This window comes from Pararge aegeria, chromosome 16 (genome assembly GCF_905163445.1).
Source record: "Pararge aegeria chromosome 16, ilParAegt1.1, whole genome shotgun sequence".
NCBI classification, from domain to species: domain Eukaryota; kingdom Metazoa; phylum Arthropoda; class Insecta; order Lepidoptera; family Nymphalidae; genus Pararge; species Pararge aegeria.
This window is the reverse complement of record NC_053195.1, coordinates 11,575,057-11,587,636: the sequence shown is the minus strand read 5'-3', so window position 1 is coordinate 11,587,636 and position 12,580 is coordinate 11,575,057. Positions and strand designations below refer to the sequence as shown.

Here is a 12,580-nt window from a genome sequence, read left to right as displayed (position 1 = left end):
ATGACAATGTTTATTTTTTAAATATAAAGACATCATAAAATACTTATATGTACACTATGGACAGTCCAACTGCATATTGAGTATAGAATGTAGATTGTAAACTATATTTACAGTGTTTCCCTAAATATTTAAATTATAATACATAATTGACTTGATTGTGCTAAGAAATAAGAATTATACCTATAATAAATTGTTTATTATTTCCTAACCCCTTCATTATGATACTACATCTTTGGTAACAGTTTTTAATGACTTATTATGTTTAACTTGCGATGTGTAAACATCATACCCTAAAGAAATTGTGCTGTCATACAAAACTCTGTATTTAGTTGGTAAAAAATAAAAGTTGATAACCTGAGCAGGGGGCCAAACCATCCACTCAGCTCTATACAAAGTAATAAATTTGTCTCTGACTTCTTTTTTAAAATCTGAAAAGGGCTCCTTTTCAAAAATAGCTAAACTACCAAAGAATGTAACAATCATAATTGGTGAAAAAATAAGTTGATCAAGCAAAAGCTTTTTCACCACCATGTCATAAGATTTCCCTATTATGAATCTATCTAGTATTTTGTACCAGTGATGACATAAAATGCCAACACCTATTCCAGAAAAGGCCATATGCATATTTCGTTTGGGGTCATATTCCTCTATTTCGCCAGTATACAATTCATACATTTGTTCCATACCATCGCCAACCGACGATAATGTTAGTGAAATAGTGACATTTGTATAGAACAAATATTTATCACTAAAAGCCACTTTAACTACTCGTCGTATTCTTGAAAAACCGCTATATGTTCGTACATTGCTGGCTAGTCCTCGCCATATAACTGGTATGTGTTGCATTTTATTATAAATCTGGAAAAAAAGTACATAAGAAAAACTCAGTTATAATCAACACAAATTTATTGTAAAATTTTGTATCTAAGACATTTATATCTTTAAGTTCACATTAAACAATAGAAAATCACAAATAAAGTGGACTTTTAAATCAGTCCGATTCAAACTTTATGCTGTTGTGGAAGTAAGGTGTGAGTGTAGCTTTTCGCTCACAGTCAACAGTCCCATCCCTGCTAATAGGGGGATACAGAATATTGAATACTGCCTGAAGAAATACAGTGACCAGTCAATAAAATTAATCAGCATCTATATAACTCTAAAAATTATGTTACAAATATAATATTTTTGCTAGTACTTCATTAAAAAAACCTTCTAAATTTTTTTTAATAGCTTTCTGTACGCTTATCTTTTTTAGTCTTACTGTGTTTCACATGGGATGTATAAATATCATACCCCAATGAAATTACATTATCATAAACTACTCTGTATTTTGTTGGTAGGAAATAAAAATTTATGATTTGTGCCGGAGGCCAAACCAGCCACTCAGCTTTATACAGTATCCAGAATTTATCATGAACCTCATCAGTGAAATTTTCAATTGGATTATCTTCAAATATTGCCAAAGAAGGATAAAATAATTATTGGCGACCATATACACTGATCCAGAATTAGTTTCTTGATGACATTCTCTAAGGTACGTCCTATCAATATTTTATCCAAAAAGTTATACCATTGATGACATAAAACACCAGCTGTACACCCAGAAAATGCCATATGGGCTGTTCGCTTAAAGTCAAATTTACTAATTTCTTTCTGATGGTATTCATAGCTCTGCTCTAACAAATCTCCTGCAGTTGATATAGCAATTGACAAGACCACATTAGTATAAAATAAGTTAGTTTTGTCGAAAGCTTGTTTTACCACTTGTTTGTAAAGTTTTATTGGTATTCTTATTAATCTTCTCCAAGTCATTCAACAACTAAATGGCCATAGATATCCTAGGCCCTAGAACAAAGTAAAATTATTTATATACATCTGTGGTAAAGCCCTGATTTATTAACCTGTCTTAGGCTAAGAAATCAGGGCTTTAAAAATAAACGTGGTATAACATCAGATTAAGTATTCCATGTTTTGTGACATCTCATCATCTACATAATTCCACATTTATTTGAAGGCCTGATAAACTCTATGCGTCTTCAAAATTAGACTTTGAAACATTTGTCACATGATCAACATTAGAATTAGACATTATCTACACAACATTGGTCACATGCTATAAGCCCAGTTGGCACAATAAGAGCCCAAAACAAGAGTTGAATTGTCTTGTGTATTTACACATATTATCAACATCTAATTTACTTATCTATATAAATAGTTACTTATATAGATAAGTAAATTATAATAAATATATTTGTGATAGGAAAAATAAAGTACATAGATTAGTTATGATAGGAAAAATAAAGTACATAGACTAATAAAATTATTTTCTGCACCTAAAAATAAAGAAATTAATTTGTATTTGGTATTTGTCTAGATTCTTTCATCTAATTTTAGTTACAACGTTACATATTATTCAAGGTTACTAGACGAGATGACGGCTGTATAATGTAATTTTAGCTAAATCAGATAAAATCCGGTCTTTAACCTTCAAATTTAGATGAATATCTGCAAAACTAAAAGGTGAGATAAAGCGTCATTTTATAAACGCAAACATAACATAAATACTGATTGAATCACACAAAACAAAGAACTCCAATGGTAGCTTATTCCAGGATATATTAAAAGTAAGCTTGCATGTATCATCAACGCATGTTAAATGATATATTTTTACGACTTACTGGTAATTATCAGAATATTTTTTTTTCCTGGTGTTCTGCTTCGAAATGTTAACACTAATATTGAATAATATATTATTCTAAGTAAATATTAAATGTTTAGAGGCTATTATTGCTAAATTCATTATTCTAAACATTCTAAATCTAACCTAAATAATTATACAAACAAACTTCAAAATTGTATTCTTAACTTATCAGTTTGACAATAAACACACTGACATTTGACAGTGGCATGACCCAGTTTATATCTCCCTACACTTATATTTTTAGTCTTTAACTTTTTCAAATTGTTTCCTCAAAAAATCTAATTACATTTTAATTACTACACAAAATATTACGTTCACTTATAAGATTTACAAAGGTCTTTGAAGTAAATACACTGCACTTTTTGAACGCGCAATAAATAAGAACGTATGTGGTTACCAAATATCTTTAGGAACGACCGCTTTGCCCATCGTCGCGTCGTAGAATAGAGTAATATAATTTAAATCGCATTGGTACTTCGTTTTTCAAGAACTCAAAAAATTTGTCCTAGCTTCAGGAAAATTAATCTTTCTGTAGAATTGTAGGAAAGTAGTCAAATCTTAAAATTCCACTTCATTATTTCCTTATTGAATCTGTTATTAAAAGCCAGTGTCTAGTCTCTGGTGCTGTATATGGTGCAGGCTATTGCAGATATTGTGATTGGTGTCTGCTCTGTGGTATCTCTCTAATCTATGGCGAAGTGTGTTGACTGCTGTTTATAATATTTGTAAATGATATTTTGGCGTAAAACTAAAAATTTCAATTAATTAAATTCAAATGGAACATATTATTGAACTCTAACAGATATATTATTGAGTTGTAAATACAAAAATACCAAACAATGGCCGGTAATAAGAGATTTGTAATATTTTTTTAACATGTTTTGTATAAAATTTGACAAGATTTCGTTTAAATGAAACTTTATTTTCTTTTCAGACAAACTAACTCTCGATAAACATGAAATGAAAGATCGGGCTACGGCCCATCTTAGAATATACGTCGGTGGTCTCAAGGACGATGCAACTGTGGACGATGTTTACAATCATTTCATTGAATACGGCCAGATAGACGGCATTGTAGTAAGCCGGGTTTTCGGTTTTGTTCAGTTTCATCAGGAATCTAGTGCGAATGAAGCTATTGCTAAAGCCAACGGTAGTGTGTTTCAAGGGAAGAAAATAACAGTGAGACCTGCAAATATCAATGGGCCACTGTATGTATGCTATACTTGAATATTTATAGATACTTACTGCTCATTATAACTGCCTCTTTGCTTATATTACCTACTGCTCATCTAGGCTAGGATTTGGGCTAAACTTTCGGTGGGCACAGTTCAAAGCCCAGCATGCAAATCTGAGCTTCTAAGATATCTGGGTTTTAAGTAATAAAAATATCACTTGCTTCAATGGTGAAGGAAAATATTATGAGGTTCCTACATGCCTGAGAATCCTCTGTAATGTTTCCAAAGGTGTATTATGTCTACCAATCCGCACTGGGCCAGTGTGGTGGACTAGGCCATAAGCCCTTCCCATTGTGCGAGACCCATGCTCTGTAGTGGGCCAGTAATGGGTTAAAATGATGATGAAGACTGTTTTTTAAAAGTGCCTCATTGGTACATTAATATACTAAAAAATTGGACACATACTTACTGCTCATTAGAACTGCTTCTTTTGTCTAGTGGTTAGCTTGTACTACAGAGCACAAGCTCCTCGGTTGACTCAACCAAGGAAAATTGGGCTGAGCATTAATTTTTTTGGGTTTATCTGAACCACATCTCATCTGGGTGGCTACCATAAAATTACTTTATGAACTTAAGTTAATGCAGGTGGATTAGTTAGTCATTGATTTAAATTATCTCTTATTAACTCTAGTCTCTAGTCTTATTGACTGAAGTGCTTACTAATAAGTGATTTGTAGGAGGTTATTAATTATTGTACATACCTCTGTAAATACTCTCTGTTTCTGTCATAAAAAACTTGACAATTTAAAGTAGAAGGCAATCATTCATCACAATTCTGGGGGTAAAATTAACTGTACGTATGTCTCTAATCAAATACTTAAATCAACACACAGCAAACTTCTCCTTGTGTCCAGCAACAGCCCAGTGACTTACTTTTATACTTGCCTAAAAAAATAGATACACTCTTAGATTTTGGCCTTCCTAAGTACAATCTCATAATATAATTTTCTTCACATTTCTAGAGTAAGGCGAGAATCAGAAGTAGTTAATATAAAACCAGATGTACAACCAGCTGTTGCCCTTAATGATAATCTATCGGCTTTAGAAGATGTTCCTGATGAACCCTATGATAGCTATGGCAACTATATTGGAGACAAAAGTAAGCAATATATGATATAAAATAATTTAACTCAAATTAGTACAAGTATAGCCTAAAATATATAATAATAAAAGTGCTGAAGAGTCGATCCTCAAATAAACAAAAAACTCCAGTCTTAAAAATAACATTTATAAAAATTGGAGGATGTGTTTGCAAATTGTAATTAAAAATATACATGACTTTCAAGCATCAAATTTTTTTTTTTTAACCGCCTACTGGCGCAATGGGCAGCGACCCTGCTTTCTGAGTCCTAGGCCGTGGGTTCGATTCCCACAACTGGAAAATGTTTGTGTGATGAACATTATTGTTTTTCATTGCTGGGTGTTTATCTATATATTATGAGTAATTATGTGTATTATATTCATAAATTATTCAACAGCTATCTTAGTACCCATAACACAAGCTATGCTTACTTTGGGGCTAGATGGCGATGTGCATATTGTCGAAGTATATTTATTTTATAAATATATTAAATATAATGACTAAAACATAAGCCAAAACTGCTGGGACTTCATTTGGAAATTGTCTCACGGAATACAAACTCACTACATCCATCTACTAGTCATTGAGCATTAACCGGGTTGGTTGTCCTTTCGCAATGTTTGTTCTAATATTTGAGACACAATGTGAGCATGCATTTGTGTGTGTCTTTAAACATATGCGTTACAAAAACTAGTTACAGATCAGTCTGATGTATCATTCTCAAATCATTTTGAATGCACTAATCAAAATGGCAAAACTGGTCTAACCTGAATAAATTTTCAACTTTCTTATAGTACTAGTCACTGATTCGTCGATCAATTCTTCTAAAAGTTATTTAGATGCATCAGACTACGATGGCAAATTTAACATATCAGGTTTTTTTGACAAGTAATTTTGAGTACTCATCAGCCTAGCTTTAGATAAAATGGTGTTGTTTCATCGCCGTGCTTCCGAGGGTTTGTTACGCCGTTATTATCGCTAAATGATCTGGGTCCCTATTTCATGAAAGGAGTCAGTACAACACATCTTGAAACTTGAAAACCGACTAAAGACTTCACTAATATGTGCCAATATTCACCGAAGAACACCAAAACTCACATTGAAGCATTCGATCACACACACATCTGTAATAAAGTAGATCTCTAATCTCTCTAAAGTAATCTAGGCAGATTTGCTCCAATTTATTGTCTAGTAAATAGTTACAACAGCCTGGCCGACCTTGACATTGATATCTTTCACAATACCCTAGAAAGTTTTAGGAAGAAAATTGTATGTAAATTAAATATAAATAATCTTAATTACAAATTTTAATTTTAATTTAATATTACTAATCAATCTGTAAATAGCTTAATTCATATTTATATTATTATTTTTAATAATCTTTAGTTAAATACTTTTTAAGTTTTAATTTTTTTTTAAATTGTGTGTGTTTAAGGGAGATAACAACGATAATGCTGTATACACCTATAATTGATTATTGTAATGGCACTAGACAGAATTTGTAATTCTAACACATATATTTTTTTTTTATGAATGTAGTTACAATTAATTGCTGGTGTAAATATCATCTTATTTATGAATAAATAAGATGATTCGGTGCTTACTGAGTCTTTAACCACTGAGAGTGAATAATAATCAAAATGACTTGTAGGAGATGACTATGAAGATTTTGGGCGGGATTCACTGCGTGGAGGGCTTCGGGGCAGAGGACGAGGCAGAGGCAGGGGTCGAGGCGGTCCAGTAGGAGCGTTTAGAGATCACTCACCACCTAGAGGTACAAAAGTAATTGCAGTTGTTGACTTTTTTTTGACTGCAATATTTTACAGCATGTACCGGTGGAATGTAACAGATACAATTTAGATTGACTAGATATAATGCAAAAGTACAACATCAACGGTCTATCAACAATCCATAGAAAGTTTAAGGTCTGCTGTTTAGATATATTTGCGTAAGCAGCAAAAACAGATTGTATCTGTTACATTTCCCTTATAATAGGTATTATTGTAATAATTAAGTTTTTTTAATTAACCTAGTTACTTAAGGGATGATGGGTCGGGAATATCCGTTTTGGATAAAAGTCCAAAATAAATAAAGATTTAAAAAAAAAACTAGTGGTGGTTAGATAAGGCATCTTGTATTTGGTGGGGTCAGAAAAAAAATTTCTAAATCTCCCACTCCTCTTGTTTCTTATCGGCGGGTATAGATTATAAACAAGAAAAAACACCTAGGTAACTACTATCTGGGAATGTGTTGCTGGTCCCAAGCAGAACTCACTATGACGAAAAAACCTTGAGAAAACACGTCCTTTGACGCCGGAATATACATGTATACCCACAAATTAAACAAGAGGTGGGCAAGACAAAATTCCACAAACCATTCTTGTCTGCGAGTCTTGTCAAGGTAGTAAACTAAAACTATTTATGGCCAAGATGTCACTCAAATTTAGTGAGAAGTTAAAGTCCCAATACCTCAGAAGCGTAGTTTTAACACAAGAATAGCTTTGATACAAGAATGGTGAAAAGAACAAGTATTTCCTCCAAAAGCTTTGGTTCCAAGACTTCAATTCACATACATATTTAACAATATTTTTTTATTCACACTCTGGTCTTACTTTCGATGATTACAGGTAAAGACTGGTCTGAGAATAGGTCTTACGATCGTTTTTCTCAGCCCGAGTATCCGCGCGCATTGCCGTTGCCAGACAAAAATGATTGCGAAATTATCGTCGTGTCTAAACCGCTAACGTGAGTATGAGATCGCTACATAGCGATAAGGCCGCCTTTTGTATCCTCCTACAAGTCATTATGATTAATATTCACTCTCAGTGGTTAAAGACTCACTAAACACCAACTCATCTTACTACAAATGTAGTAGGATACCTGTATAAATCAAGCTTGAATTTCGCATAATATCGAATATATTCAGTCGCGATAACGTTTCCAAATTTTGCTAACTTTGATAATCCCTATCCCCACTAATATTATAAATGTGAATGTAAGTTTGTTTGTTACGCTTTCACGCAAAAACTACTTAACCGATCCTCATGAAACTTTGTACACATATTCTTGGAAGTGTTAGAAGTAATATAGGATACTTTTTATCACGACATTAAGCTCCTGGTTCCTTTGGGAGAGGGGATGAGTGTTTGACGATTTTACACCAGAACTCCGACAAATTATAACCGATTTAAATAATTATTTTTGTTCTATAGAGGTTATAATATGTGTTTAATTTTGCCCAAACTGTGGTTGTAGATAGAGGACAGAACTCCTCAGCGGACAGCAGCAAACCCCTCATTTAAGGCTTAGCGATACTACATACTTTTTTTTTTCTAAAATTTAATGCCACATCAAAAAATAAAATCAAACGCAGACGAAGTCGCGGGCAACAGCTAGTATAATATTTAAGAAAATTAGACACTTACCTACTGCTCATCTAGGCTAAGCTGCTAGCTAGGCTAGGATTTCGGCTTCACTTTCGGGGTTCTTAGTTCGAATCCCAGCTCCCTTTTCTAAGTTATGTTACCTCTAACTTTTCTAAGTTATGTGCGTTTTAATTTATTAAAATATCACTTGCTTCAACGGTGAAGGATAACACCGTGTGGAAACCTGCATGCCTGAGAGTTCTCAGGCATGCATGTGTAATTGAGTAAACCGAAATCTCAGTTGATTTGCTGTCAGTTTTTTAAGAATTCCGTTGTCTGTCTTCAAAACTTTTCATCACATCCATATGAAATTTAAATACCACCATTTCGGACGCAGTGAACGCAGTTATGTCCGAACATACATACAATTTAACAACCGAATTGATGGCAACCTTCTTTTTGTAGAAAGTCGATACAAAAACAAAGTCTTCAACTTTATTTTTAGTTTACAATATATATTAAATGTGCACATGCACTCACAAGTTTTATTAACCCTTCACTTTGAAAAAAAAACTTTTAGAAAACCCAATTCCTTTGTTTAATTAATTACCTTTGTTTTAACAAAGGCACTTGTAATTTAATCAATGTTTGGGAAGGCACTGGCCCCTAAATAAGGGATTTCCTATTTTTGGTGTCAGAATTATATTTTTCCCTCTGATTTTCCGTCATAAAGATTTCTATTTTTCTATCTACAAATATCTCTTTCAGAGAGTACGCAGAGTATATAGAAGGACGACTCAAACGGTTGGGAATAGTCGTGGATCTACTTTTCCCGATGGAGGATGTTCCAATCGGCAAAGTTTTGGGAAATATTGCTTCACGCGGCTGTCTGTACGCCATACTCGTGACGCCGGAGAACCAGGATCACAGGTCCCTGACGCTTACGATCCTCCATGGATTACCACAAGGTACAACTTTATTATTTACTAGCTGTTGCCCGCGACTTCGTCTGCTTTTGATTTTGTTTTTAGATGTGGCATTAAATTTAGTTGTAGATTAACTAAAAAAAAAAAATTAAAGTATTCAGTATCGCTAAGCCTTAAATGAGGGGTTAGCTGCTTTCCGCTGAGGAGTTCTGTCCTCTATCTCCAACCACAGTTTTGGCAAAATTAAACACATATTACAACCTCTATAGTATAAAAATAATTATTTCAATCGATTCTAATTTGTCGGAGTTATGGTGTAAAATCGTCAAACACTCATCCCCTCTCTCTAAGGAACCAAGTTTAATGTCGGGATAAAAATGACCTATCCTATATTACTTCTATATAACTCTTCCAAGAATATGTGTACAAAGTTTCATGAGGATCGGTTAAATAGTTTTTGCGTGAAAGCGTAACAAACCAACTTACATTGACCTTTATAATATTAGTAGGGATTAGTAGCGATGGGTAGTTTACACGCCTTGATAGGGTTGTGTCACTAGTAATACCATTAGATAGAAGCAGACGTTACTTTGCGGAAATCCATAACGTATTATGAAAATTAAGATTAATTTGCTATACTCTGCGAACAGCAGGAGAATCTGTATGGTGTAATTTAAAATTTCTTCAATCCGTATACTCCACACCAAACAGATCCTCGGCAATGTACCCTCTACGCACGTTTTGCTCCGAAACTGGAGCATCCTCAGGAGATGATTACTTTACAATGAATAATTGTTAATCTGTTTGGTTAGAGTATATGGGTTCCAGAAATTATAAATAACACCATACAGATTCTCCTGCTGTTCGCGGAGAAAAGCCATTTGAGCTTTATTTTCATAGTAATACCATTCCTTAATTGTGTAAAAATTGAGTTGTACTCAATTAAGTCCTAGACAATTTATGATGTCTTAGTAAGTTATGGCTATACATCTTGTTCAGTCATGGCTAGACGCCATGTTACAAAATTTATTATGATATGGCTAGGAGATTTGTTAAATTATGGCTGGACGTTTTGTTAAGTTATATCTGGATCACTAATGCCTTGTTAGGTCCCGGCTAGAGGTTTTGTTAGGTCTTTGCCAGAGGATGCATGTAAGAGATTGCTTGCAGCAATAAGGCCGCCTTTGCATGCCTACAATTTTCGTTCTTTTGGTTATTCTAAAGCAATAAAGTATTTCTTCTTTTTCTTTAAGAGCTAAATTGTATGCGACATTATTGTCTTTGCAGAACACCGTAACATACCACTGGAGGACGCCTTACAACTGATGTCCCGCGACTTCCAAGAGGTGAAACGCGGCGGTCCTTCTGGAAGGGAGGCTGTCTACGCTCTGTTGGGGCAATTGGCAGATGGACGCACTCTAACAGTATCGCAGTACGACAAAGTCATCGAGTACTTGCAGGTAGGGGCATCATCATATCAACCTATTAACGGCCCACCACAGAGCACGGGTCTCCTCCAAAAATGAGAATGGGTTAAGGCCGTAGTCCACCACGCTGGCCCAGTGTGGATTGGTGAACTTCAATTACCTTAGAGAACACTATTGAGAACTCTCAGGTATGCAGGTTTCAAGAAGTTTTCCTTCACCGTTGGTGCAAGTGATATTTTCATCGCTTAAAACGCACATAACTTAGCTACCGTCGCTTCAGGCAGGCAGCCAGGCTAGTTCAAAGATCTTTATTTATTATTTAAATCCGGTTAAACGTACATATAAGCTAACCTATAAATAAAATTTGGGAAGAAATTTGAAGCTATAGCTGATTTCACCTATCTGGCATAGCGACTCGCCACCATTTTTATTTTTATTACAAATCGCTGCGCCCGTTGTAAGTGGTATGCATTGGTAGAGGGACAAGAGATGAACAAATAATAGTAAGTAACAAAATACCTCAAAGTGTCACGTTACCCAGATATTTTTAGACATGGAAAATTATGACAACGACCGTCAATAACAAATAGATTTATCACGCGTCTATACGCATCTGACACCATGTTATGTTGTAGGAACTACAGTTATATTTTTATATTATATAGAGAATTCCGCGTATGATCGCAGGCACGCACCTCCTAACTTATTGGAGTTTTTGCGCTTTTAAGTTATTTAGATAGCACTTGCTTTAGGATTGAAGAAACAAATCCAGAGGACACCTGCAAGCCTTTTTTTTTTGCGTAATGCACGATTGGAACGGTTTATGGTTATCGCCGTCACCATGCACACATTTCTCATGTAATGTACGCATCATAAGTGCCATCTATCATATGGGCCCACTTGAATAAATATATTTTTGACCAATCCGTACCAGGTCGACCCATGCTGTAGGCCAGTAATGGTTTCAAAATGATGATGATGAATGAAATACAAATTCAAAAATGTTTTATTCATGTAGACCTTATCACAGCCACTTATGAAGCGTTCATACATAAAATGTTAACATTAATTTTAGGTGATGGTGATAACTACCATTCGTTAACTTAAAACTAAAGCTAGTAGGGTTCCAAACGCGCCCTGGTCTTAAAGCCCACAACAAAATGTCATAGAAGTAGTTGTCTTAAATTTGTTTATTGTTCGCAGGATCGTCGGGAACAACAATCAAAAGTAGAACTAGGTGAATCCGGCCCGCCCAGCAAAACCCAAGTCGACTTGCAGCAGAGAATACTTAGCATTCTCAACGATAAAAAAGTCGCCCCTGCGATCGAACCCCCGAAACCGGAACAACAGAGCAAACTACTGAATGACCCCACCGTCAGAAAAGCTTTAGATTCAATATTACAAAAAATTGTATGATATTTTATGTATGAGTTTTAGGCTAAGATGTCTGAATAATACATAATTATATGAAGCAGGATAAGTTATTTTTTTTAAAATTAAAACTTATTAAATTTGCCCAATCAGACATCGAATTCTAGCTTACTTATTGTTTGGAACTCTGTTCCGTCAAAGCAAAATTGACCTAATGTTACTCATTTCTGAGTCACAAATTTTGTAATCCTATGATTATTTTACAAGAGCGCTCGATGTACCGAAATAATATGGCGTCTGGCTAATAATTTTCGTTTTAAAATCATACATTTTATACTATTGATTTATAGTTCCCTGGTCTAGCTGTAGCCCCATCTTGAAGGCTATCAGTGTTGTTTAAGCCCTTATTCGACAATTTCCTATTGAATTTGATGATACTGCAGTAAAGATATTAATAAAATTCAATCCAATAAAA

The 12,580-nt window shown here is 34.3% G+C and overlaps 2 protein-coding genes across 4 annotated transcripts; one reads left to right on the top strand and one right to left on the bottom strand.

Annotated features, from left to right (window-relative positions):
• Window positions 1-5: 5 nt before the first annotated feature.
• On the bottom strand, window positions 6-2,860 carry LOC120630428 (mpv17-like protein 2). Of its 3 annotated transcripts, XM_039899656.1 has the most exons (3): window positions 2,679-2,860; window positions 1,762-1,845; window positions 6-858 (listed from the first exon to the last, which is right to left on the bottom strand). In XM_039899656.1, exons 2-3 carry the CDS (start codon window positions 1,810-1,812, stop codon window positions 217-219), a joined length of 693 nt encoding a protein of 230 aa, XP_039755590.1. In that variant the 5' UTR covers window positions 1,813-1,845; window positions 2,679-2,860; the 3' UTR covers window positions 6-216. The 3 variants fall into 3 exon arrangements, with proteins under 3 accessions (XP_039755590.1, XP_039755592.1, XP_039755591.1); XM_039899658.1 differs by lacking the exon at window positions 1,762-1,845 and having other exon boundaries at window positions 2,679-2,857; XM_039899657.1 differs by lacking the exons at window positions 1,762-1,845; window positions 2,679-2,860 and adding an exon at window positions 1,571-1,704.
• A 535-nt stretch (window positions 2,861-3,395) lies between these two features.
• On the top strand, window positions 3,396-12,457 carry LOC120630206 (nuclear receptor coactivator 5). The gene is made up of 8 exons (XM_039899336.1): window positions 3,396-3,547; window positions 3,636-3,909; window positions 4,899-5,035; window positions 6,669-6,791; window positions 7,644-7,761; window positions 9,150-9,349; window positions 10,595-10,767; window positions 11,938-12,457. The coding sequence occupies exons 1-8, from the start codon at window positions 3,541-3,543 to the stop codon at window positions 12,148-12,150; spliced, it is 1,245 nt and encodes a 414-aa protein (XP_039755270.1). The 5' UTR covers window positions 3,396-3,540; the 3' UTR covers window positions 12,151-12,457.
• The last annotated feature ends 123 nt before the right edge of the window (window positions 12,458-12,580 follow it).

Coding starts and splice junctions, on each gene's coding strand:
- LOC120630428 (XM_039899656.1), bottom strand. CDS start 1,812: ATGACTTGGAGAAGATTAATAAGAATACCAATAAAACTTTACAAACAA. Junction 859..1,761: donor TAAAACTTTACAAACAAGTG/GTAAAACAAGCT, acceptor CTTTTTTTCCAG/ATTTATAATAAAATGCAACA.
- LOC120630206 (XM_039899336.1), top strand. Junction 5,036..6,668: donor CAACTATATTGGAGACAAAA/GTAAGCAATATA, acceptor AATGACTTGTAG/GAGATGACTATGAAGATTTT. Junction 10,768..11,937: donor AAGTCATCGAGTACTTGCAG/GTAGGGGCATCA, acceptor TATTGTTCGCAG/GATCGTCGGGAACAACAATC.